At 46.4% G+C, this 25,846-nt stretch overlaps 1 protein-coding gene across 1 annotated transcript in view; it reads left to right on the top strand.

The window, feature by feature from the left end:
* The window catches only part of AP4M1 (adaptor related protein complex 4 subunit mu 1), a 46,974-nt gene extending 21,850 nt beyond the window's left edge, over nt 1-25,124 (top strand). Inside the window, exons 12-16 of the mRNA XM_073654447.1 lie at nt 21,143-21,234; nt 23,966-24,013; nt 24,279-24,329; nt 24,405-24,522; nt 24,626-25,124. Coding sequence (XP_073510548.1) covers nt 21,143-21,234; nt 23,966-24,013; nt 24,279-24,329; nt 24,405-24,522; nt 24,626-24,823 — 507 coding nt within the window. The 3' untranslated portion in view covers nt 24,824-25,124. The remainder of the gene's footprint in view (nt 1-21,142; nt 21,235-23,965; nt 24,014-24,278; nt 24,330-24,404; nt 24,523-24,625) is intronic.
* The last annotated feature ends 722 nt before the right edge of the window (nt 25,125-25,846 follow it).

The raw sequence follows: 25,846 nt of genomic DNA, 5'->3' as shown, positions 1-25,846 counted from the left end.
GGGTCCTCCTTCTGAGGGAAAAGATAAACTCTCTACGACAAGGAATCCACATCCTCTCCGACCCAAGTCCACACTCCCTTCGAGTATGCATGAGTGTCCTGGGAAAGATGGTAGCAGCCATGGAGACAGTTCCGATTGCCCAGTTCCATACCCTTCTTCCTTCAGACCCGGGAGATCATTCCTTCCGCTTCGCTGGCAGGTGGTCACGACCGATGCCAGTCTCATTGGTTGGGGGGCGGTTTTTCTACAACACATGGTCCAGGGCCGGTGGAGTCTCCACGAGGTCTCCCTTCCCATCAACATTCTGGTGATAAGGGCGATTTACCTGCCGTTGAGTCACTGGCAGAAGATCCTGGCAGGGTTCCCAGTCCGTGTACAATCGGACAATGCCACCGCCATGACATACATAAACCATCAGGGAGGAACGCGCAGCAAGCCCGTTTTAAAAGAGGTGGCAAGAGTGCTACTTTGGGCCGAGAAGACGGTCCCGACAATCTCAGCAGTCCACATTCCAGGGGTCGACAATTGGGCGGCCGACTTCCTCAGTCGGCAGGGCCTCGCCTCAGGAAAATGGTCTCTCCATCCCGAGGTGTTTCACCTAATCTGCTTACGGTAGGGCACGCCGGACGTCGACCTCATGGCGTCCCGGTTAAACCACAAGGTTCCGTCTTTTGTAGCTCGGTCCCGCGATCCCCTAGCAATCGATCAGGACGCGCTAGTCATATCATGGTCACAGTTCCAACTGCCCTAACTCTTTCCACCTCTACCTTTGATCCCTCGAGTCATCAAAAAGGTCAAGACAGAGGGAGTACCAGTTCTCCTAGTAGCCCCAGATTGGCCCAGACGTGTCTGGTACGCAGATCTGGTAAATCTGCTTGTCGACTCCCCCTGGAGACTACCAGACCGTCCGGACCTCCTCTCTCAGGGTCCTATTCTTCATCAGAGTTCACGTTCTCTGAATTTAATGGTATGGCCGTTGAGGCCGCGGTGTTGAAGACGGCGGGCTTTACTGACAATGTCATTCAGACCCTAATTAACGCCAGAAAACCCGCTACCTCGCGCATATACCACAGAACTTGGAGAGCCTTTTTTCGTCACTGTTAACAGGATCAGCTGACTCCTATGTCTTTTTCTTTGCCAGTCATTTTGGCTTTTCTTCAGTCTGGCCTAGAGGCGGGACTCTCTCTCAGCACTCTCAAGGGCCAAGTTTCGGCCTTGTCCATTCTATTCCAACGTAACTTAGCTAGCCGTCCTCAGGTCAGGACGTTTCTACAAGGGGTGGCCCACCTGGCGCCCCCCTATCGCCATCCAGTGAAACCATGGGACCTTAATATGGTCCTACGCATCCTACAACAGCCTCCGCTTGAACCCATTCAGGACATTCCAGCCTCTCTCCTTTCCTGGAAGGTGGCTTTTCTGGTGGCTGTTACCTCTATTAGAAGGGTCGCAGAACTCGCAGCCCTCTCTAGTCAGTCGCCTTTTCTGGTATTCCATCAAGACAAAGTAGTGCTCAGGCCGGTGCCTTCCTTTTTGCCAAAGGTGGTTTCCGCTTTTCACATTAATGAGGACATCGTTTTGCCTTCCTTTTGCCCTGCTCCAGTGCATCTACGGGAGAAGTCCCTGCACAAACTGGACCTGGTCAGAGCTCTACGTGTGTACCTTTCTAGAACGGCCTCCCTTCGGCGCTCGCATGCCCTTTTTGTCATCCCTGAGGGGCATCGCAAGGGTCTCCCTGCTTCCAAGTCAACCATCGCCTGTTGGATACGTTCGACCATCTTGGAGACACATCGCATCTCGGGCAAACCTCCCCCTCCTGGAGTAAGGGCTCACTCCACCAGGGCGGTGGGGGCCTCTTGGGCAGTCCGCCATCAGGCTTCGGCCTCTCAAATCTGTAAGGCCGCAACGTGGTCTTCTCTTCACACCTTTTCAAGGTTTTACAAGGTCCACACTTATCCTTCGGCTGATGCCAGTCTTGGACGGAAGGTCCTGCAGGCGGCAGTTGCCACAGTCTGACCTAGTCTGTGACTATCTTCTGTTCTCCCACCCAGGGGACTGCTTTGGGACGTCCCATGGTCCTGTGTCCCCCAATGAAGTGATAGAGAAAGAGGGATTTTTGGTACTCACCAAAAATTCTCTTTCTTGGAGCCTTCATTGGGGGACACAGCACCCTCCCTGTTTTTGGACATATGTCCAGTTGGCCCTGTTGGGCATCTCATTTAGTTTTCACGGTTGTGCCCCATTGGGCATTGCATAGTTGGTTACTTTATGCTTCTCCTACTGCTCTAGCCACTAACTGGTGAGATTGGTGCCTGTAGGTGGGTGCATACTGCGGAGGAGGAGCTATTTTCCTTTTTTTGCCTAGTGTCAACCTCCTAGCGACAGCAGCATACACCCATCGTCCTGTGTCCCCCAATGAAGGCTCCAAGAAAGAGATTTTACGGTGAGTACCAAAAATCCCTCTTTATTATTTGTATATAGCGCATGCCAAAAAAAATATTTAAAGAAGACCATGTTCACACCATGTGCTGAGTTTTTGCCACGATTTTATAAAACTGTTATAAAAAGGCAACAATTTTACAGCAATTTTGGAAAATTGCGGCAAAAAAAAGGAATTGTGTGAACATGGCCTTAGGTACGTTCGCACATTTTATTATTTTACATGAATTTTAACCACTTCACGCCAGAGCCTGTTTTTGCCTTCGTGACCTGGCCAATTTTTTCAATTCTGACCACTGTCACTTTATGAGGTAATTACTCTGGAACGCTTCAACGGTTCCCCCTGATTCTGAGATTGTTTTTTTGTGACATATTGTACTTCATGATAGTGGTAAAATTTCTTCGATATCACTTGCGTTTATTTGTGAAAAAATCGGAAATTTGGCGAAAATTTTGCAATTTTCAAACTTTGAATTTTCATGCCCTTTAATCAGAGAGATATATCACACAAAATAGTTAATGAATAACATTTCCCACATGTCTACTTCACATCAGCACAATTTTAGAACCAAAATTTTTTTGTTAGGAAGCTATAAGGGTTAAAAGTTGACCAGCGATTTCTCATTTTTTACAACAAAATTTACAAAAACATTTTTTTAGGGACCACATCTTATTTGAAATGACTTTGAGGAGCCTTTATGACAGAAAATACCCAAAAGTGATACCATTCTAAAAACTGCACCCCTCAAGGTGCTCAAAACCACATTCAAGAAGTTTATTAACCCTTCAGGTGCTTCACAGGAATTTTTGGAATGTGGAAGAAAACAATGAACATTTAACTTTTTTTCACAAAACTGCTACTTTAGCCTCAAATTTTTAATTTTCACAAGGGCAGCCAGAAAAAATGGACCCCAAAATGTGTTGTGTAATTTCTCCTGAGCACGCTGATACCCCATATGTGGTGCAAAGCCACTGTTTGGGCGCACGGCATGGCTCGGAAGGTAAGGAGCGCCATTTGACTTTTGGAATGGAAATTTGACTGGAATGGATAGCGGACGCCATGTTGCATTTGGAGAGCCCCTGAGGTGCCTAAACAGAGGAAACCCCCAACAAGTCACCCCATTTTGGAAACTAGACCCCTCAAGGAACTTATCTAGATGTGTGGTGAGCACCTTGAACCCCCAGGGGCTTCACACAATTTTATAATGTTGAAGGGTGAAAATAAAAAAACACATTTTTATCACAAAACTGCTACTTTAGCCTCAAATTTTTAATTTTCACAAGGGCAGCCAGAAAAAAATGGACCCCAAAATGTGTTGTGCAATTTCTTCTGAGCACGCTGATACCCCATATGTGGTGCAAAGCCACTGTTTGGGCGCACGGCATGGCTCGGAAGGTAAGGAGCGCCATTTGACTTTTGGAATGGAAATTTGACTGGAATGGATAGCGGACGCCATGTTGCATTTGGAGAGCCCCTGAGGTGCCTAAACAGAGGAAACCCCCAACAAGTCACCCCATTTTGGAAACTAGACCCCTCAAGGAACTTATCTAGATGTGTGGTGAGCACCTTGAACCCCCAGGGGCTTCACACAATTTTATAATGTTGAAGGGTGAAAATAAAAAAACACATTTTTATCACAAAACTGCTACTTTAGCCTCAAATTTTTAATTTTCACAAGGGCAGCCAGAAAAAATGGACCCCAAAATGTGTTGTGCAATTTCTCCTGAGCACGCTGATACCCCATATGTGGTGCAAAGCCACTGTTTGGGCGCACGGCATGGCTCGGAAGGTAAGGAGCGCCATTTGACTTTTGGAATGGAAATTTGACTGGAATGGATAGCGGACGCCATGTTGCATTTGGAGAGCCCCTGAGGTGCCTAAACAGAGGAAACCCCCAACAAGTCACCCCATTTTGGAAACTAGACCCCTCAAGGAACTTATCTAGATGTGTGGTGAGCACCTTGAACCCCCAGGGGCTTCACACAATTTTATAATGTTGAAGGGTGAAAATAAAAAAACACATTTTTAACACAAAACTGCTACTTTAGCCTCAAATTTTTAATTTTCACAAGGGCAGCCAGAAAAAATGGACCCCAAAATGTGTTGTGCAATTTCTCCTGAGCACGCTGATACCCCATATGTGGTGCAAAGCCACTGTTTGGGCGCACGGCATGGCTCGGAAGGTAAGGAGCGCCATTTGACTTTTGGAATGGAAATTTGACTGGAATGGATAGCGGACGCCATGTTGCATTTGGAGAGCCCCTGAGGTGCCTAAACAGAGGAAACCCACAACAAGTGACCGAATTTTACAATCTACTCCTCTGTATAAATTAATCTAGTGGTGGGAAAATAAGTAGGTAAATGGTCACTAAACCCATAGATGAATTCCCACAGAGGTGTCATTTCCATAATGGGGTCACTTCAGGGGGGATTATGCTGTTCTGGCACTTTTCAGAGTACCAGAGCTAAAGAATCCCCCCTGAAGTGACCCCATTTTGGAAATGACACCCCTCTGGGAATTCATCTATGGGTTTAGTGACCATTTTAACTCGATGGATGATTTCCAGAAACAAGCACGCAATGGAAGGTTTAGATTCTGGAGAACCCCCCCTGGAAATTAAGTGAGCTCTACTCGAATATGTCATTCACTAAATGAACCAAATGTTTGAATGACAAATTGGGATACATTTTTACAGTTTAAAAACGTGGTTCTGTGTGGTAGATTTTAAAGCAGTCAGTGACGCATAAGGCTGGCAATGATGGGCATTGTGGGCAATAGTAGCGGGTATCACGCCTCATTCCTCTCTTAGTACATACACGACATCTTTTCTGGGGGTTCCTTCTTGTTTCCGTTGCTGGAATAAGTGCAATAAAATGTCGCTCAGTGAGTCTTTTCACATCCTCAGATTCTAATGGATGAGCGGGGCTAACACTTTGAAAGACAAGATTTTCAATTACCTTTTCTTGATAATCAAGAAAAGGATCTGAATTTCCTGCTTTTTTGTACAACACAAAAGAATTGTATGTGGCCACCTGAAACAAATAGATAACCAACTTTTTATACCAGGTATAGGACTTTCTTGATACCTGGTATGGCTGTAGAACCTGGTCTGCAAGGTCCACACCCCCCATGTGTTTGTTGTAGTCAATGACTGACACAGGTTTTTGCTTCGGAGTGGTGGATCCTAGTTCTACAGTGGCCCTTGTGGCATCTGTGTGGATCGAGCTGAGGACAAAAATATCCCTCTTATCCCTATATTTCAGGGCAAGCAGCTCTCCGTTGCGTACAGCCCCTGACTGCCCCTTTTGGTTGACCAATGGTTGTGGAAACCCCTGACGGTTTTTACGGATGGTCCCACACGCCCCGATGTTGTGTTCAACCAGACTTTTAAATAGGGGTATGCTGGTGTAATAATTGTCCACATATAGATTGTAGCCTTTTTGAAAAAATGGACTTATCAGCTCCCAAACAATTTTTGCAGATGTCCCCAGATAAGTAGGCCATCCTGGTGGGTTTAGTTGGCTATCTTTCCCCTCATATATGCGGAAAGCGGATGTGTATCCGGTTGAACTTTCGCACATTTTATAGATCTTTATTCCAAACCTTGCCCTTTTAGATGGGATAAATTGCTTGAGGTGCAGTCTTCCTTTGAATTTTACAAGGGACTCATCTATAGAAATATTTTGTGTTGGGGTGTAGAGGCTTAAGAATTTTTCTGACAAATTTTCAATGATGGGTCTAATTTTATATAACCTGTCATGTTCTGGGGCATTTCTGGGCAGGCATTGACTATTGTCGTTAAAATGCCAAAACCGCATGAGCATTTCATAATGGGTCCTAGGCAGAATGACTGAAAACATAGGGGTGGCTTGAACAGGGTGGTTGGACCAGTAGGATCGAATGCTCGGTTTTTTAACAAGCCCCATGGCAAATGTAAGTCCTAAAAATTTTTTTATTTCCGGGACATTAGTTGGTGTCCATAAATTTGCCCTAGCATAGTAAGATCGGGGATTCTGGCTTATGAATTGGGATGCATATAAATTTGTTTGCACGACAATATGCTCTAGCAAGCTGTCTGTAAAAAAACAAATTAAAAAAATGAATTGGTCCAAAATCTTCCACCTCCACATTTATACCAGGAGTGGCGTTGAAATCAGGGCTGAATGGAGCAGCCGAATCCGAAGCCTCCCATCTGGGAAATGCTAGATCATGTGGCAAAGCCCCTTGTACACTGGCGTGCGCCAATTCACTAGTAGCAGGGACAGCGCTTGTACTGGGCAGTGTTCCCTGATTTGGAGACGTTTCTCCAGTAGCGCTATTTGCCCCTATTGCTGTACTGGTCCTTGGGCTTGAGCATGGACCAGAATCACTGCTCATTTCTGAGCTCTCAGTGTCGCCGCTACTAAAGCCCTCAAAATCCACATCTCCATCTGAGATTGCGCTGTCATCAGTGTCAGAACACAGCAGGGCATACACCTCCTCTGCGGTATAAGTCTGACGGGCCATTTTATTTTTAGATTTTTTGACTGGACTGAACGGACCGGACTGAACGGACGGGACTGATCTGACAGGACTGACTGACCTGACAGGACTGACTGATCTGACAGGACTGACTGATCTGACAGGACTGACTGACTGAAAGATCTGACAGGACTGACTGACTGGACTGATCTGACAGGACTGACTGACTGATCTGACAGGACTGACTGACAGATCTGACAGGACTGACTGACTGACAGGACTGACTGACAGGACTGACTGACAGGACTGACTGATCTGACAGGACTGACTGATCTGACAGGACTGACTGACTGATAGATCTGACAGGACTGACTGACTGATCTGAGAGGACTGACTGACTGATAGATCTGACAGGACTGACTGACTGACAGATCTGACAGGACTGATCTGACAGGACTGACTGATCTGACAGACTCACTAACCCTAACTCTTACTTTCTTTTTTATTTTATTTTTTTTACTTTCATAGTGGCAAGGCTGACACAGCTCTTGTCACACTGTTTCTCCTCTGCTCTCTCACTGAGATCGGAGGAGAAACAGTGTATTTATCAGGCAGATCGCCCGGGAAAGTTTGTTGCTAAAACAAACTTCCCTGGTGATCTCTCTGATTGGCTGGTGTGACGCTGACATCATCGAGACCTGAGCCAATCATGTCTCAATGATGTCAGAGGTCACAGCACCGGGATCCCCGCCGCTCCTGAGGTATGTGGGGGGTCCCGATCGCCGACCACCAGCTGTTACTATCTTTTAAATGCCGCGATCGCTATGGATCGCGGCATCTAGAAGATAGGAACAGGTTAACATCATGGGGACCTGATCCATTCAGGTCCCCATGATGCCACATGTCAGAGCTATCGCTCTGAACCGGTACCGCAGCGCTAGCAGGACCCTGGGGGTCCTGAGCGCTGCGGGACCACCCACCGTTTTTAAACGTCGGCGCTGCACAGAGCCCGGGCAGCGCCGACGTTTATGTACAGTGGGCGGTCCTGAACCGGTTAAAGCAGATTATGCTCCAAAATCCTCATGAAAAACAGCTTCAATTACTCTTTGACTAAGCTTCCAATTTTTCCCACATGGAAATAAAAGTAACATGTACAGTGGTGGCCAAAAGTATTGGCACCCCTGCAATTCTGTCAGATAATACTCAGTTTCTTCCTGAAAATGATTGCAATCACAAATTCTTTGGTATTATTATCTTCATTTAATTTGTCTTCAATGAAAAAACACAAGAAGAATTGTCCTAAAGCCAAATTGGATACAATTCCACACCAAACCTAAAAAAGGGGGTGGACAAAAGTATTGGCACCCTTTGAAAAATCATGTGATGCTTCTCTAATTCGTGTAATTAATAGCACCTGTAACTTACCTGTGGCACCTAACAGGTGTTGGCAATAACTAACACACTTGCAGCCAGTTAACATGGATTAAAGTTGACTCAACCTCTGTCCTGTGTCCTTGTGTGTACCACATTGAGCATGGAGAAAAGAAAGAAGACCAAAGAACAGTCTGAGGACTTGAGAAACCAAATTGTGAGGAAGCATGAGCAATCTCAAGGCTACAAGTCCATCTCCAAAGACCTGAATGTTCCTGTGTCTTCCGTGCGCAGTGTCATCAAGAAGTGTAAAGCCCATGGCACTATGGCTAACCTCCCTAGATGTGGACGGAAAAGAAAAATTGACGAGAGATTTCAACGCAAGATTGTGCGGATGGTGGATAAAGAACCTCGACTAACATCCAAACAAGTTCAAGCTGCCCTGCAGTCCGAGGGTACAACAGTGTCAACCCGTACTATCCATCGGCGTCTGAATGAAAAGGGACTGTATGGTAGGATACCCAGGAAGACCCCACTTCTTACCCCGAGACATAAAAAAGCCAGGCTGGAGTTTGCAAAAACTTACCTGAGAAAGCCTAAAACGTTTTGGAAGAATGTTCTCTGGTCAGATGAGACAAAAGTAGAGCTTTTTGGCAAAAAGCATCAACATAGAGTGTACAGGAAAAAAAAAAAGAGGCATTCAAAGAAAAGAACACTGTCCCTACAGTGAAACATGGCGGAGGTTCCCTGATGTTTTGGGGTTGCTTTGCTGCCTCTGGCACTGGACTGCTTGACCGTGTGCATGGCATTATGAAGTCTGAAGACTACCAACAAATTTTGCAGCATAATGTAGGGCCCAGTGTGAGAAAGCTGGGTCTCCCTCAAAGGTCATGGGTCTTCCAGCTGGACAATGACCCAAAACACACTTCCAAAAGCACTATAAAATGGTTTGAGAGAAAGCACTGGAGACTTCTAAGGTGGCCAGCAATGAGTCCAGACCTGAATCCCATAGAACACCTGTGGAGAGATCTCAAAATGACAGTTTGGAGAAGGCATCCTTCAAATATCAGGGACCTGGAGCAGTTTACCAAAGAATGGTCTACAATTCCAGCAGAGCATTGTAAGAAACTCATTGATGGTAACCAGAAGCGGTTGTTCGCAGTTATTTTGGCTAAAGGTTGTGCAACCAAGTATTAGGCTGAGGGTGTAAATATTGTTGTCTGGCCCATTTTTGGAGTTTTGTGTGAAATGATCAATGATTTGATTTTTGCTTCATTCTCTTTTGTGTTTTTTCCTTGCAAGCAAATTAAATGAAGATAATACCAAAGAATTTGTGATTGCAATCATTTTCAGGAAGAAACTGAGTATTATCTGATAGAATCGCAGGGGTGACAATAGTTTTGGCCACTACTGTATGTTAGTTATTGAGTTAAAAAGTGTGAAACAACTGAAAATGTCTTATATTCTAGGTTTTTCAAAGTAGCCACCTTTTGCTTTGATGACTGCTTTGCACACTCTTGGCATTCTCTTGATGAGCTTTAAGAGGTAGTCACCGGAAATGGTCTTCCAACAATCTTGAAGGAGTTCCCAGAGATGCTTAGCACTTGTTGGCCCTTTTGCCTTCACTCTGCGGTCCAGCTCACCCCAAACAATCTCGATTGGGTTCAGGTCTGGTGACTGTGGAGGCCAGGTCATCTGGCGTAGCACCCCATCACTCTCCTTCTTGGTCAAATAGTCCTTTCACAGCCTGGAGGTGTGTTTGGGGTCATTGTCCTGTTGAAAAATAAATGATGGTCCAATTAAACGCAAACTTGATGGAATAGCATCCGCTGCAAAATGCTGTGGTAGCCATGCTGGTTCAGTATGCCTTCAATTTTGAATAAATCCCCAACAGTGTCACCAGCAAAGCACCCCCACACCATCACACCTCCTCCTCCATGCTTCACGGTGGGAACCAGGCATGTAGAATCCATCCGTACACAGACACGGTGGTTGGAACCAAAGATCTCAAATTTGGACTCATCAGACCAAAGCACAGATTTCCACTGGTCTAATGTCCATTCCTTGTGTTCTTTAACCCAAACAAGTCCCTTCTGCTTGTTGCCTGTCCTTAGCAGTGGTTTCCTAGCAGCTATTTTACCATGAAGGCCTGCTGCACAAAGTCTCCTCTTAACAGTTGTTGAAGAGATGTGTCTGCTGCTAGAACTCTGTGTGGCATTGACCTGGTCTCTAATCTGAGCTGCTGTTAACCTGCGATTTCTGAGACTGGTGAATCGGATAAACTTATCCTCAGAAGCAGAGGTGACTCTTGGTCTTCCTTTCCTGGGGCGGTCCTCATGTGACCCAGTTTCTTTGTAGCGCTTGATGGTTTTTGCAACTGCACTTGGGGACACTTTCAAAGGTTTCCCAATTTTTCACACTGACTGACCTTCATTTCTTAAAGTAATGATGGCCACTCGTTTTTCTTTACTTAGCTGCTTTTTTTCTTGCCATGTGACAGACGTGACAGTCTGGAGACGCCGTGGAGCGCGATCTGCTGCCTGCAACATCCTTCAGCATGACCGGTTTGGCAGTGGGTCAGTAATGGTGTGGGGTGGCATTTCTTTGGAGGGCCACACAGCCCTCCATGTGCTCGCCAGAGGTAGCCTGACTGCCATTAGGTACCGAGATGAGATCCTCAGAACCCTTGTGAGACCATATGCTGGTGCGGTTGTCCCTGGGTTCCTCCTAATGCAGGACAATGCCAGACCTCATGTGGCTGGAGTGTCCGCAGTTCCTGCAAGATGAAGGCATTGAAGCTATGGACTGGCCCGTCCGTTCCCCAGACCTGAATCCAATTGAGCACATCTGGGACATTATGTCTCGCTCCATCCACCAACGTCACGTTGCACCACAGATTGTCCAGGAGTTGGCAGATGCTTTAGTCCAGGTCTGGCAGGAGATCCCACAAGAGACCATTCGTAACCTCATCAGGAGCATGCCCAGGCGTTGTAGGGAGGTCATACAGGCACGTGGAGGCCACACACAATACTCAGCCTCATCAGGAGCATGCCCAGGCGTTGTAGGGAGGTCATACAGGTACGTGGAGGCCACACACAATACTGAGCCTCATTTTGACTTGTTTTAAGGACATTATATCAAAGTTGGATCAGCCTGTAGTGTGTTTTTCCACGTTAATTTTGGGGGTGACTCCAAATCCAGGCCTCCATTGGTTAATAAATTTGATTTCCATTGATGATTTGTGTGTGATTTTGTTGTCAGCACATTCAACTTTGTACAGAACAAAGTATTCAATGAGAATATTTCATTCATTCAGAACTAGGATGTGTTATGAGTGTTCCCTTTATTTTTTTGAGCAGTGTATATCAATGTCCATATAACGCACCGCTTTTACCTTTTGCCGGGTCTAACGGTTTCCATCAGATTTGTTCTGCCACAGCTGTGGCTTTACAGCTTCCCAAATGGGGGTCTCCAGCCCTCGTACCTTCCAAGGCTACTGGCATCTCTTACACACAAGGATCCAGCCTCTGCCTTTCAGGACTCTTGCCTTCCAAAGCTACTGGGATCCCCCCCACACACAGGGATCCAGCCTCTGCCTTTCAGGCTTCACCAGGCCCCTCTAAGCCTCTCCAGGCTAACTGTATCCCACACACAGGGAACAGGCTAAAATGCCTTTTTCACACTGTTTCAAAAGCACCAAGATTCATATATCCTCCAGTGCACACAGGACCTGTGCTGATGTCACAGTCATGTGATCAGTCCTTCTGTGTGCACAGGACCTGTGCTGATGTCACAGTCATGTGATCAGTCACTTGAGGGAGAGATACATGGTCAGCCAGAACACACCCTGGACCATTACAGTAATGCCGCAAGCCGCTGCATTATATATCCCCCCCCCTCTGTTCAAACTTGTGGGGTTGAACACATAATATACACAATCACATTATAACCCACAGTTCACACAGAGACCATGTACTTGACAATTGCGCTGCTCAGCCCCTGGAACATTAGTCATCGACATTAGCCCATTCCTTAGGGACCTACCATCTGTCATTGTCACTGACTTCGTCAAGTCACATTTCCGGGTCATAACCTTGTCAGACCTCCCCTGCTCCCAGCGGTCAATACAGCAGTGTGACTCACATGCCCTTGTATCTGAGATCCGGTTCGACTCCGTACTGTCCCGTACTCTATTGGGTCGTTTGTATGGGCCTCTCAGACCTGAGTTACTGGAGGTCTCACTACCTCTAAATCCACACCCACTATCCTCAGGACATCTTGAAAGGTCTCTAACTTCTACTGTAGCCGTCCTGTTATTTAGGGGGCCCTTTCTCTGTCTGGTCTCACAATTCCTAGACGGCTGCCACCTTCTGCTGCTCAGGCGATGCTGCCTTTCCATTTGCAGTCTGGCGAGATTCAACTGTTCTACCTCTCACAGGTAGGTCACACGGTACTCCATTAGCATGCATATACAGTACAGACCAAAAGTTTGGACACACCTCATTTAAAGATTTTTCTGTATTTTCATGACTTTGAAAATTGTACATTCACACTGAAGGCATCAAAACTATGAATTAACACATGTGGAATTATATACTTAACAAAAAAGTGTGAAACAACTGAAAATATGTCTTATATTCTCGGTTCTTCAAAGTAGCTACCTTTTGCTTTCATGACTGCTTTGCACACTCTTGGCATTCTCTTGATGAGCTTCAAGAGGTAGTCAACGGAAATGGTCTTCCAACAATCTTGAAGGAGTTCCCAGAGATGCTTAGCACTTGTTGGCCCTTTTGCCTTCACTCTGCGGTCCAGCTCACTCCAAACCATCTCGATTGGGTTCAGGTCTGGTGACTGTGGAGGCCAGGTCATCTGGCGTAGCACCCCATCACTCCCCTTCTTGGTCAAATAGCCCTTACACAGCCTGGAGGTGTGTTTGGGGTCATTGTCCTGTTGAAAAATAAATGATGGTCCAACTAAACGCAAACCGGATGGAATAGCATGCCGCTGCAAGATGCTGTGGTAGCCATGCTGGTTCAGTATGCCTTCAATTTTGAATAAATCCCCAACAGTGTCACCACCAAAGCAACCCCACACCATCACACCTCCTCCTCCATGCTTCAGGGTGGGAACCAGGTATGTAGAGTCCATCCCTTCACCTTTTCTGCGTCGCACAAAGACACGGTGGTTGGAACCAAAGATCTCAAATTTGGACTCATCAGACCAAAGCACAGATTTTCACTGGTCTAATATCCATTCCTTGTGTTCTTTAACCCAAACAAGTCTCTTCTGCTTGTTGCCTGTCCTTAGCAGTGGTTTCCTAGCAGCTATTTTACCATGAAGGCCTGCTGCACAAAGTCTCCTCTTAACAGTTGTTGTAGAGATGTGTCTGCTGCTAGAACTCTGTGTGGCATTGACCTGGTCTCTAATCTGAGCTGCTGTTAACCTGCGATTTCTAAGGCTGGTGACTCGGATAAACTTATCCTCAGAAGCAGAGGTGACTCTTGGTCTTCCTTTCCTGGGGCGGTCCTCATGTGAGCCAGTTTCTTTGTAGCGCTTGATGGTTTTTGCAACTGCACTTGGGGACACATTCAAAGTTTGCCCAATTTTTCGGACTGACTTACCTTCATTTTTTAAAGTAATGATGGCCACTCGTTTTTCTTTACTTAGAATTTGTATTATGGCAAGAAAAAAGCAGCTAACAGTCTATTCAGTAGGACTATCAGCTGTGTATCCACCTGACTTCTGCACAACACAACTGATGGTCCCAACCCCATTTATAAGGCAAGAAATCCCACTTATTAAACCTGACAGGGCACACCTGTGAAGTGAAAACCATTTCCGGTGACTACCTGTTGAAGCTCATCAAGAGAATGCCAAGAGTGTGCAAAGCAGTCATCAAAGCAAAAGGTGGCTACTTTAAAGAACCTAGAATATAGGACATATTTTCAGTTGTTTCACACTTTTTTGTTAAGTATATAATTTCACATGTGTTAATTCATAGTTTTGATGCCTTCAGTGCGAATGTACAATTTTCAAAGTCATGAAAATACAGAAAAATCTTTAAATGAGAAGGTGTGTCCAAACTTTTGGTCTGTACTGTATATGCAAGACTTTCTTCCGTTCCTACAGCGGAGAATGACACCATGCCGTCTTCATCTGGTATCCAGTCCTGACGATCACATGGACTGCTTACTTTCATCACACCAGACTTCTTTACCATCATTTGCATGGTTCGGCCATTTCTCCCAATGAGCTTTCTTACCAGAGTCTGAGGCATCCGGATGACCTCTTCACGCAGACTTTGAGCTTTTCTCATAAGCTTCAATTGTCTAATGGCTTGTTCCGTTTTCAACCGGACAAACCGCTTTGTGCGAATACATCGCCAGTGCATGTCACTTAGGATAGCCACCGTCTTCACTGTGACTTCGGTTGTGGACAGGACCACCAGCTGTTTAGCTTCTGAGGTCGAGTACACCTTACAGGCTCCCACGGCCTTCTTAAACTCTTCTTGCACGGACTCACTGGTGCATTCTTCTCTCAAATCCTCGGGTACATCTATGAGGCACTTGTACCGAGAGGTTTCTGTCTCACCAGTGATCTCTGTAACGGGTCTGGGAGGTGGAACCTCTGAGCAACTATACAAAGGGGCAATCCTTGTAAGGAAGCGGGTGGCTCCCAGGGCAGGCAGTCACGGCTAGTGACGGGGACAGTCTCTGGGTAAGAGGGCAGGAGGTCACGGCAAGTGACGGGGACAGTCTCTGGGTAAGAGGGCAGGAGGTCACGGCAAGTGACGGGGACAGTCTCTGGGTAAGAGGGCAGGAGGTCACGGCAAGTGACGGGGACAGTCTCTTGCCAGGCGGGTGGTCACAGCAAGTGACGGCTGAGCCTCCAGGTAGGCTAGCAGGCAGGTAGCAGGTGGACGCTCCCAGGTGAGCGGGCGAGAGTCTCTGGACAGGCAGGTGGTCACAGCAAGTGACGGCTGAGCCTCCAGGTAGGCTAGCAGGCAGGTAGCAGGTGGACGCTCCCAGGTGAGCGGGCGAGAGTCTCTGGACAGGCAGGTGGTCACAGCAAGTGACGGCTGAGCCTCCAGGTAGGCTAGCAGGCAGGTAGCAGGTGGACGCTCCCAGGTGAGCGAGCGAGAGTCTCTGGACAGGCAGGTGGTCACAGCAAGTGACAGCTGAGCCTCCAGGTAGGCTAGCAGGCAGGTAGCAGGTAGGCGCTCCAAGGTGAGTGGGTAAGAGTCTCTGGACAGGCAGGTGGTCACAGCATGTGACGGCAGAGCCTCCAGGTAGGCTAGCAGGCAGGTAGCATGTGAGCGCTCCCAGGTGAGCGGGTAAGAGTCTCTGGACAGGCAGGTGGTCACAGCACGTGACGGCAGAGCCTCCAGGTAGGCTAGCAGGCAGGTAGCAGGTGAGCGCTCCCAGGTGAGAGGGCAGACAGGTCCATAGACAGACTGGCAGGGCTGGTAGGCAGACTGTCGGACCGCAGGAATGTCAGCAGAAAGACACGTATCAGGCAGGTATCAATAGGAAACTGGCATGTAACTGGCAGGTATCTGGTAACGGGACCTGAGGGCTGAAGCAGAGTGATAGGCTATGCAACAACATTGCTCGGGCACCTCCATTTTGGAGGAGGTGCCTTATATATGGAGAGGTCCTCCGGCCATTGGCCGGGGACTCCTTAGGACGGCGCGCGCGGCCCCTTTAAGAGAGGGGGAGCGCGCGCCCTAAGCACAGTGGCCAGGAAGGAGCGCACGCTGCCAGCAGAGCTGGAGGAAGACGCCGGGCACGGAGCGGAGAGGTGAGGGGAACAGCGTCCCTGCCTATCAGGAGGCAGGGACGCCGACGCTACAATCTCCAAATGATCATCTGGCTCAGGTTTCACGGACAACTGACTTTCAGCTTCTTCACCCTGTATGCTTCCCCTGAGCTGACTCACCGCTACAAATTCAAGAATTTTCGTCTTGACCACTTCCATTTCATACTTTTCTTCTGTTAACACTCTCTTAGCTCTCCTCAGGTCCCCCTTCTCATGGCATAAAGGAGTAAGTGCAACTTGTTTGCCCTTTTCCTTCTCCAAGGAGGCCTCGTTCACTGAGTGATGCTTTGCCAGGCGACCTTTGAGCTCGAAAACTTCTTCCTCTAGCTCAGCTACTCGCCTCTCAGCAGCCCATCTCTGAAGCTCTTCCCGCTTCAACTGCTCCTTTAACAGTAGAGTTCTCTCAGACCTCTCTGTCTCCAATGCGCCCACTCGGCTCTCAACAGGCAGTCTCTCAAGCTTCTCTTGCTTCAAATGGGCTTGTAGCGTCTCCTTGATCTCGGCTCTTACATCCACCGAATCATCCGAGCTCGCATAATTCGAGGAGGTATTTACTTCATACCTCCCATCTCCAGTGGCCAACTCCTGGCCCTGGTCTGTGGCTTCTCCGATAGACTCCTCCATCTTTTTCCGCTCAGCTTCCATCTTGCTGATTCTTTCCTTAAGGCCCGCCTCTGCCCTCTGGAGATTATCACAGAACGTCTGCAGCTCCTTCACCTGAGCTTCCAGACATAGGGTCTTTCTGCGGAGATCATCATTTTCATCACGGGTGTCCTGCAGAGTGGTCTCAACCACTTGGCGCATGTGGTCTGCATCCGCCTTATCATCCTCTAGTTTTTCCTTAACCTTGAGGAGAACTTCATAGTCTCTCAATTTGTTGCAGTTCCCCACTGAGTTCACCATACTCCCTCTTGGATTCACACAGCTCTTTCTTCACTTGGTACAGCTCTAACTGTACCAGGGTGAAAAGATCTTTCACCTCGCACAACTCATCTTCACACTCCGCTTTGTCAATCTCCAATTGAAAAACCTCCTCCTTGGTTTTGCGGCGATCCTCCTTAATTTCCTGGAACATTTCCTTCCATTGGTTAACTTCCTCGCTGCTTCCCTCCAGTTCTCGCTGTAAGTTCCTCACAACCTGGTATATTTTCTGCCGTTCAGACTCCAGGCTCCACTGGTCTAAGGACATGTTGTCCAGGTTTTCCCATAGTTGCTGCACGTCACTCTGACACTGCTGCCTGATAGGCTCCAGCTCTTGGTCATGACTGGCCACCTCCTCTTTCAGGGCTGTCAGATCCTGATCCTTCTGTCTCAGTACTGTACCAGAGTTTGCTACTGGCGTCACCTCCTCTTCTGCCTCTAAAGGAGGATCCACACTTGGAACAAAGGCACACAGTATTACATTTTCTTTATTTTCACTTTCAGCAAAGACTACAGGAGCAACCTCTTTGTGGCCCTTGCGCCGTCGACGAAGAGAGGGGGACTTTCTTCCCTCGTCTAGCCCCTCCTGACTGAATTCTCTTTCTACTTTCGTAGTGTTACCGTCTGCTACAGGGTCTGTGTCACTCCCCATGGTGTTGTGGACTAACAGGTCACCTCCCACTTTGACGTCAACCCCTTCTACTGGAGCTACCCCGTTATCAACGGTCAAATTGTCATTTTTAGGCGGTACCAACCCACAACCAGTAACACCTTTTGGTTTTCTATACTCCATGCTCTTTTGAAAATCCGCCCCCTTTTGGACAGCCATACCTAAAGGGGGTACTTTAACAAAAAAATAACGCAAGTCTTAGGACTCAGTTCACAACATCTCTTACCACCTCCCCGGGCACTCTGGGACAATACTGGCGCCCCCGGAGAGTTCACAGAATGGTCCACTGCCGCCATTCTATACGGTGCCAAAAGCTCCTGCCGTTCCTGCGCCATGTCCTGTAGACGTTTCTCAAATACCTGTTCCGATTTTAACCGGCACTTAAATCGCTCAATAGCTTCAATGTCATTTGCTGCTCTGTTCACAGCCATCGCGGTACGCTGTTCACACTAGACACTCACACCGCTCTCCCTGGAAAATTTTCGTGGCCCCGCCGAGTTACAGCCAGATGCTTTAATCTTCGTGACCCCGTCGTTACCCCTAGCAACCAGGCTGCCGTTGCACCTAGCAACCAGGCTGCAGTTGCCCCTAGCAACCAGACTGCAGTTGCTCGCATTCTCCAACCACATGTAAGGCAGCGCTAGTCATCATGCTGGGGGACACTTGCTTCACTGGGTCAATTAAAGCACACATGCGACGTTTTCCAGTAACATGAAATCCAGCAGTTTATTACACTTCACAACTGCTTATAACATAGTCCGTCTCAGTGGCTCACCGGCATGTTTACACACATAACATCCAAGAACCTTGCAAGTGGCAGACAAGCCCACTTGGCTCCAGTTACAGCCTTCAGCAAAGTAACTATATCAATGTCCATATAACCCACCGCTTTTACCTTTTGCCGGGTCTAACGGTTTCCATCAGATTTGTTCTGCCACAGCTGTGGCTTTACGGCTTCCCAGATGGGGGTCTCCAGTCCTCGTACTTACTGGCATCTCTTACACACACAGTGATCCAGCCTCTGCCTTTCAGGCTTCACCGGGCCTCTCTAGGCCTCACTAAGCCTCTCCAGGCTAATGGTGTCCCACACGCAGGGAACAGGCCTCACGCCTTTTTCACACTGTTTCAAAAGCACCAAGATTTATATATCCTCCAGTGCACACAGGAACTGTGCTGATGTCACAGTCATGTAATCAGTCCTTCTGTGTGCACAGGACCTGTGCTGATGTCACAGTCATGTGATCAGTCACCTGAGGGAGAGGTACATGGTCAGCCAGAACACACCCTGGACCATTACAGTAATGCCGCAAGCCGCTGCATTACAATATATATATATATATATATATATATATATATATATATATATATATATATATATATATACACATACAGTACAGACCAAAAGTTTGGACACACCTTCTCATTTAAAGATTTTTCTGTATTTTCATGACTATGAAAATTGTACATTCACACTGAAGGCATCAAAACTATGAATTAACACATGTGGAATTATATACTTAACAAAAAAGTGTGAAACAACTGAAAATTTGTCTTATATTCTTGGTTCTTCAAAGTAGCCACCTTTTGCTTTGATGACTGCTTTGCACACTCTTGGCATTCTCTTGATGAGCTTCAAGAGATAGTCACCGGAAATGGCCTTCCAACAATCTTGAAGGAGTTCCCAGAGATGCTTAGCACTTGTTGGCCCTTTTGCCTTCACTCTGCGGTCCAGCTCACCCCAAACCATCTCGATTGGGTTCAGGTCTGGTGACTGTGGAGGCCAGGTCATCTGGCGTAGCACCCCATCACTGTCCTTCTTGGTCAAATAGCCCTTACACAGCCTGGAGGTGTGTTTGGGGTCATTGTCCTGTTGAAAAATAAATGATGGTCCAACTAAACGCAAACCGGATGGAATAGCATGCCGCTGCAAGATGCTGCGGTAGCCATGCTGGTTCAGTATGCCTTCAATTTTGAATAAATCCCCAACAGTGTCACCAGCAAAGCACCCCCACACCATCACACCTCCTCCTCCATGCTTCACGGTGGGAACCAGGCATGTAGAGTCCATCCCTTCACCTTTTCTGCGTCGCACAAAGACACGGTGGTTGGAACCAAAGATCTCAAATTTGGACTCATCAGAGCAAAGCACAGATTTCCACTGGTCTAATGTCCATTCCTTGTGTTCTTTAGCACAAACAAGTCTCTTCTGCTTGTTGTCTGTCCTTAGCAGTGGTTTCCTAGCAGCTATTTTACCATGAAGGCCTGATGCACAAAGTCTCCTCTTAACAGTTGTTGTAGAGATGTGTCTGCTGCTAGAACTCTGTGTGGCATTGACCTGGTCTCTAATCTGAGCTGCTGTTAACCTGCGATTTCTGAGGCTGGTGACTCGGATAAACTTATCCTCAGAAGCAGAGGTGACACTTGGTCTTCCTTTCCTGGGGCGGTCCTCATGTGAGCCAGTTTCTTTGTAGCGCTTGATGGTTTTTGCAACTGCACTTGGTGACACATTCAAAGTTTGCCCAATTTTTCGGACTGACTGACCTTCATTTCTTAAAGTAATGATGGCCACTCGTTTTTCTTTACTTAGAATTTGTATTATGGCAAGAAAAAAGCAGCTAACAGTCTATTCAGTAGGACTATCAGCTGTGTATCCACCTGACTTCTGCACAACACAACTGATGGTCCCAACCCCATTTATAAGGCAAGAAATCCCACTTATTAAACCTGACAGGGCACACCTGTGAAGTGAAAACCATTTCCGGTGACTACCTCTTGAAGCTCATCAAGAGAATGCCAAGAGTGTGCAAAGCAGTCATCAAAGCAAAAGGTGGCTACTTTGAAGAACCTAGAATATAAGACATATTTTCAGTTGTTTCACACTTTTTTGTTAAGTATATAATTCCACATGTGGTAATTCATAGTTTTGATGCCTTCAGTGTGAATGTACAATTTTCATAGTCATGAAAATGCATAAAAATCTTTAAATGAGAAGGTGCGTCCAAACTTTTGGTCTGTACTGTATATATGTATATCTGGGTCATAGGCGTCTGCATATAATAATGGAAAAATAATAAAGCTATCCCCACTCATGATAGATATGCACCGCCAAAGCTTGCAGGAGTTACATTATGGGTTGTGGCTGGCATTTCAGGTCGGCTCCGGAGTGAAAGTAGCTCGTTTCCGGAGTGAATGTAGCTAGTCTCCGATGTGAATGTAACTCGGCCCTGGTGTGAATGTAGCTCATGTCCGATGTGAATGTAGCTCATCTCCGGTGTGAATGTAACTCGGCCCCGGTGTGAATGTAGCTCGGCCCCGGAATGAATGAAGCTAGGCTCTGATGTGAATGTAGCTGACCTCCAGTATCACACTTATCCTGTAGACAGGAGTCATGATGTTTTTTGCTTTTCCTAATGCTGAATATCCTACTAAGTGTTCACAGCCCCCCCTGGTATTTTGTCTTCAGCTGACAGTGATGCAGTACCAGATATCTGACAGCCTGTGCACCAGCCTGCCCTTCCACCTGTTCCCCAGCATGGAGAGAGACCCTGGCAGCAGGTAAGGAAAATATACCTTTATGACCAATATTCATTTTTTTTCCTCCTATAACTTTTTTCCCGTTGACATCGCCGTACAAAGGCTTGAATTTTGCAGCACGACCTGTACATTTGAATTACCCCACTCACTGTACACTATCATATAACATACTGAATAACGGGGGAAAAAAATTCCTGGCAACATAATTCTCCAGGTCAGTATGGCGATACCGAAGGCGTACGTTTTTTCTACCATTTTCTTAGATCCTTTTTTTTTTTTGTGTGAGGGTTTGGATTTTTGTGTAGTGAGTTGTAGATTTTAGTGATATTAACTTGGGGTAGATACGACGTTTAGATCGCTTTTTATTTCACTTTTTGGGGGAGCAAAAAGAAGGCAATTCTGGTGTTTAGCTTTTTATTATTTGTTCATGGCGTGAATTTATTCTGAAGGTTGATAGAGGGCACTTTGGCTGATGATATGTATATATATATAAACACTGCTGTCAACCACTTACATGTTGCTGTCAATACCAAACTTTCATGACTTTTTTTCTTTCCCTTCTTCTAGTCTCTCTAGGGGTCTTGTGCTATATACTGCATTACTTCAGTACTGCAATATACCGTGAAAATCACAATCGCAGGGTGGTCTTTATGGGAGTACAAATATGGCAGCCGCAGGGGCCTTCAGCAGGTCTCTGGATAACAAACCATTGGCACCCAAAAAACAAGTTGCATTGGGGGGGGGGGGGAATGGGCATGTCCGAACAGATACCCCACCAAGATTGCGCTACCTAAATGCATCTGTCAAAGATTAGCAGCATGTACAGTTGTGCTCAAAAGTTTACATACCCCGGCAGAATTTTTCCTTTCTTGGCCTTGTTTCAGAGAATATGAATGATAACAAAACAACTTTTTCTCCACTCATGGCTATTGGTTGGGTGAAGCCATTTATTGTCAAACTACTGTGTTTTCTCTTTTTAAATCTTAATGACAACCAAAAACATCCAAATGACCCGGATCATAAGGTCACATACCCCAATTCTTATACTGTGTATTGCCCCCTCTAACATCAATGACAGCTTGAAGTATTTTGTGGTAGTTGTGGATGAGGTTCTGTATTTCCTCAGATGGTAAAGCCGCCCATTCTTCTTTGTAAAAAGCCTCCAGTTCCTGTAAATTCCTGAGCTGTCTAGCAGGAACTGCGCGCTTGAGATCTCCCCAGAGTGGCTCAATGATATTGAGGTCAGGAGACCGAGATGGCCACTCCAGAACCTTCAGTTTGTTCTGCTGTAGCCAATGACAGGTCGACTTGACCTTGTGTTTTGGATCGTTGTCATGTTGGAACGTCCAAGTACGTCCCATGCGCAGCTTCCGGGCTGATGAGTGCAAATATGCCTCTAGTATTTGCTGATAACGTGCTGCATTCATCTTTTCTTCAACTTTTACCAGGTTTCCTGTGCCTTTGTAGCTCACAAATCCCCAAAACATCAGCGATCCACCTCCGTGCTTTACTGTAGGAATGGTGTTTATTTCATCATAGGCCTTGTTGACCTCTCTCCAAATGTAACGTTTATGGTTGTGGCCAAAAAGTTCAATTTTGGTCTCATCACTCCAAATTACCTTGTTCCAGAAGTTTTGAGGCTTGTCTGTGCTGTTTGGCGTATTATAGGCAAGATACTTTGTGGCATTTACGCAGTAATGACTTTCTTCTGGCGACTCGACCATGCAGCCCATTTTTCTTCAAGTGCTTCTTTATTGTGCATCTTGAAACTGCCACACCGCTAGTTTTCAGAGAGTCCTGAATTTCAGCTGATGTTATTTGTGGGTTTTTCTTTGCATCCCGAACAATTTTCCTGGCAGTTGTGGCCGATATTTTTGTTGGTCTACCTGACTGTGGTTTGGTTTTTACAGAGCCCCTGATTTTCCATTTGTTAATCACAGTTTGAACGCTGCTGAATGGCATTATCAATTCCTTGGATATTTTTTTGTATCCCTTTCTTGTGTTATACAGTTCAACTACTTTTTACCGTAGATCCGTTGATAATTCTTTTGCTTTCCCCATGACTTACAATCAAGAAACGTCAGTGGCTGGATGAAAGATGCAAGAATCTGTCTGGATCCCAGACACTCACTCAGCTTTTATGCACACACACTGATTACAAGCAAACAGGTCACAGGTGAAGATGTTACCTTTAGTAGCCATTCAAACCTATTTGTGTCAAATTCTGTGCATGTTATCAGGCCAAAATCACCAGGGTATGTGAACTTTTGATCAGGGTCATTTGGATGTTTTTGGTTGTCATTAAGATTTAAAAAGAGAAAACACAGTAGTTTGACAATAAATGGCTTCACCCAACCAATAACCATCAGTGGAGAAAAAGTTTTTTTGTTATCATTCACATTCTCTAAAACAAGGCCAAGAAATGAAAAATTCTCCCGGGGTATGTGAACTTTTGAGCAGAACTGTATGTAAGTGGTTGACAGCAGTGATTATTTTTATCTATGTATATGACACAGCCATCACCTGCTTTGTATAGACCCTCGACATCAGGGTCTATTAATTTATAGCGCTGGTGCATGACCTGAAAACATCCCGGGTGAAGTTTGTGGCATGTAGTCCACGGCCCGTTCCCCACGCAGGGCAAACACATACTATATCATAAAAGCTGCAATAAAAGTGTCACCCCATGCTCTCCGTAGCTTTCCTATTGTATAGTGATCGTCTGCAGTGACCACTTGGCTTTTTCTTATAGCCGCCTGCGGATCTACGTGAAACTGCGCTGTGACTTAAGCCCAAAAAGGTGAGCGGATAAACAAGAGATCCCATATGGCTTGGATTATTGGGGTGAGTGATGTTGGGGATTGTTTTACCTGCAGATTGGACTGGTATACAGTACCAGACATGTGGCTAGAATGGAGAAGGCTGTGTGACAAGACTCCTTGCAGCGGGTGTAACGTCAGCCATACTTGTTGTCACCCCGTTCTCCATGATACTGCATATCTGGATACTGTGTATTTGATGTGGGAAACTAATGATCTCCCCGTATATTTGTCTCCTCCGTGCAGCCAGGCCATCAATGTTTGTGTCCAGATTCCTGTACCAAAGGGAAGCAGCAGGTGGGTTTATCACATAGCTGATAATGTTGGGGGTTATAGATGCCGGTGTGACCCTCTAAACTCGTTGTTTGCCAGCGTTTCTCAGGACCTGAGCAGCCCGGATCAGAGTGCAGATCTGACGCTGAACGCCCAGTCACTGTCCTGGAATATTCCCCGGGTCCGGGGAGGAAGCCAGCTGTCTGCACTCTTCAAGGTAAAGCGTGGACAATAACTAAGAAGCTGAAAACAGTAAATCCCCAATGATCAGAAAAGCCCTTTAGTATCTTTTAGGATTTCTCACTCTCTTCCTTCCACAGGTGGACGTCTCTGGATGCCCCTCTCTTCCCTCCGCCTTGGATCTTCCGCCTCTTAACCTTTCCTTTGAGGTCCCGTCCCTCACGTGCTCCGGGCTACAGATCAGATTTCTCCGATTACACAGTGAACGTCCGGCAGCGATCCACACGTGGGTCAGATATCTCACCCAGAGCGACTCGTACAGCATCCGGCTCGGCTAGCGGCGGTCAGCGAACGCTTATTTATATCCTAATATATATGATGTATAGACTGTGAACCCAGGGGACGCTGAGGGAGAAGACATCAGAGGTCAGAAAGTGGGAGGAGGCGCTCGGAGAGACACATCGCTGCTCAGATTTCATCATTTGCACTAAAATATTGGATTATGTTTTGAACTGTGACTTCCCCAAAGTTGTTATACTGCTCCAGTACCACGTACATACACCACGAGCAGCGGCAATAGCCCTGGTGTGGGTGATTTATCTGACATTTGTATGGATTAAATATCTACAGAAAAGATCAAGTTACATCCTGTATTATACTCCAGAGCTGCACTCACTATTCTGCTGGAGCAGTCACTGTGTACATACATTACATTACTGATCCTGAGTTATATCCTGTATTATACTCCAGAGCTGCACTCACTATTCTGCTGGTGCAGTCACTGTGTACATACATTACATTACTGATCCTGAGTTACATCCTGTATTATTGTCCAGAGCTGCACTCACTATTCTGCTGGTGCAGTCACTGTGTACATACATTACATTACTGATCCTGTACTGATCCTGAGTTACATCCTGTATTATACTCCAGAGCTGCACTCACTATTCTGCTGGTGCAGTCACTGTGTACATACATTACATTACTGATCCTGAGCTACATCCTGTATTATACTTCAGAGCTGCACTCACTATTCTGCTGGTGCAGTCACTGTGTACATACATTACATTACTGATCCTGTACTGATCCTGAGTTACATCCTGTATTATACTCCAGAGCTGCGCTCACTATTCTGCTGGTGCAGTCACTGTGTACATACATTACATTACTGATCCTGAGCTACATCCTGTATTATACTTCAGAGCTGCACTAACTATTCTGCTGGTGCAGTCACTGTGTACATACATTACTGATCCTGAGTTACATCCTGTATTATACTCCAGAGCTGCACTCACTATTCTGCTGGTGCAGTCACTGTGTACATACATTACATTACTGATCCTGAGTTACATCCTGTATTA

Source organism: Phyllobates terribilis, unplaced genomic scaffold (genome assembly GCF_046119375.1).
Source record: "Phyllobates terribilis strain yellow unplaced genomic scaffold, ASM4611937v1 Scaffold_11__3_contigs__length_659146591, whole genome shotgun sequence".
Taxonomy (NCBI): Eukaryota; Metazoa; Chordata; class Amphibia; order Anura; family Dendrobatidae; genus Phyllobates; species Phyllobates terribilis.
This window is presented reverse-complemented; position numbering and strand designations above follow the sequence as displayed.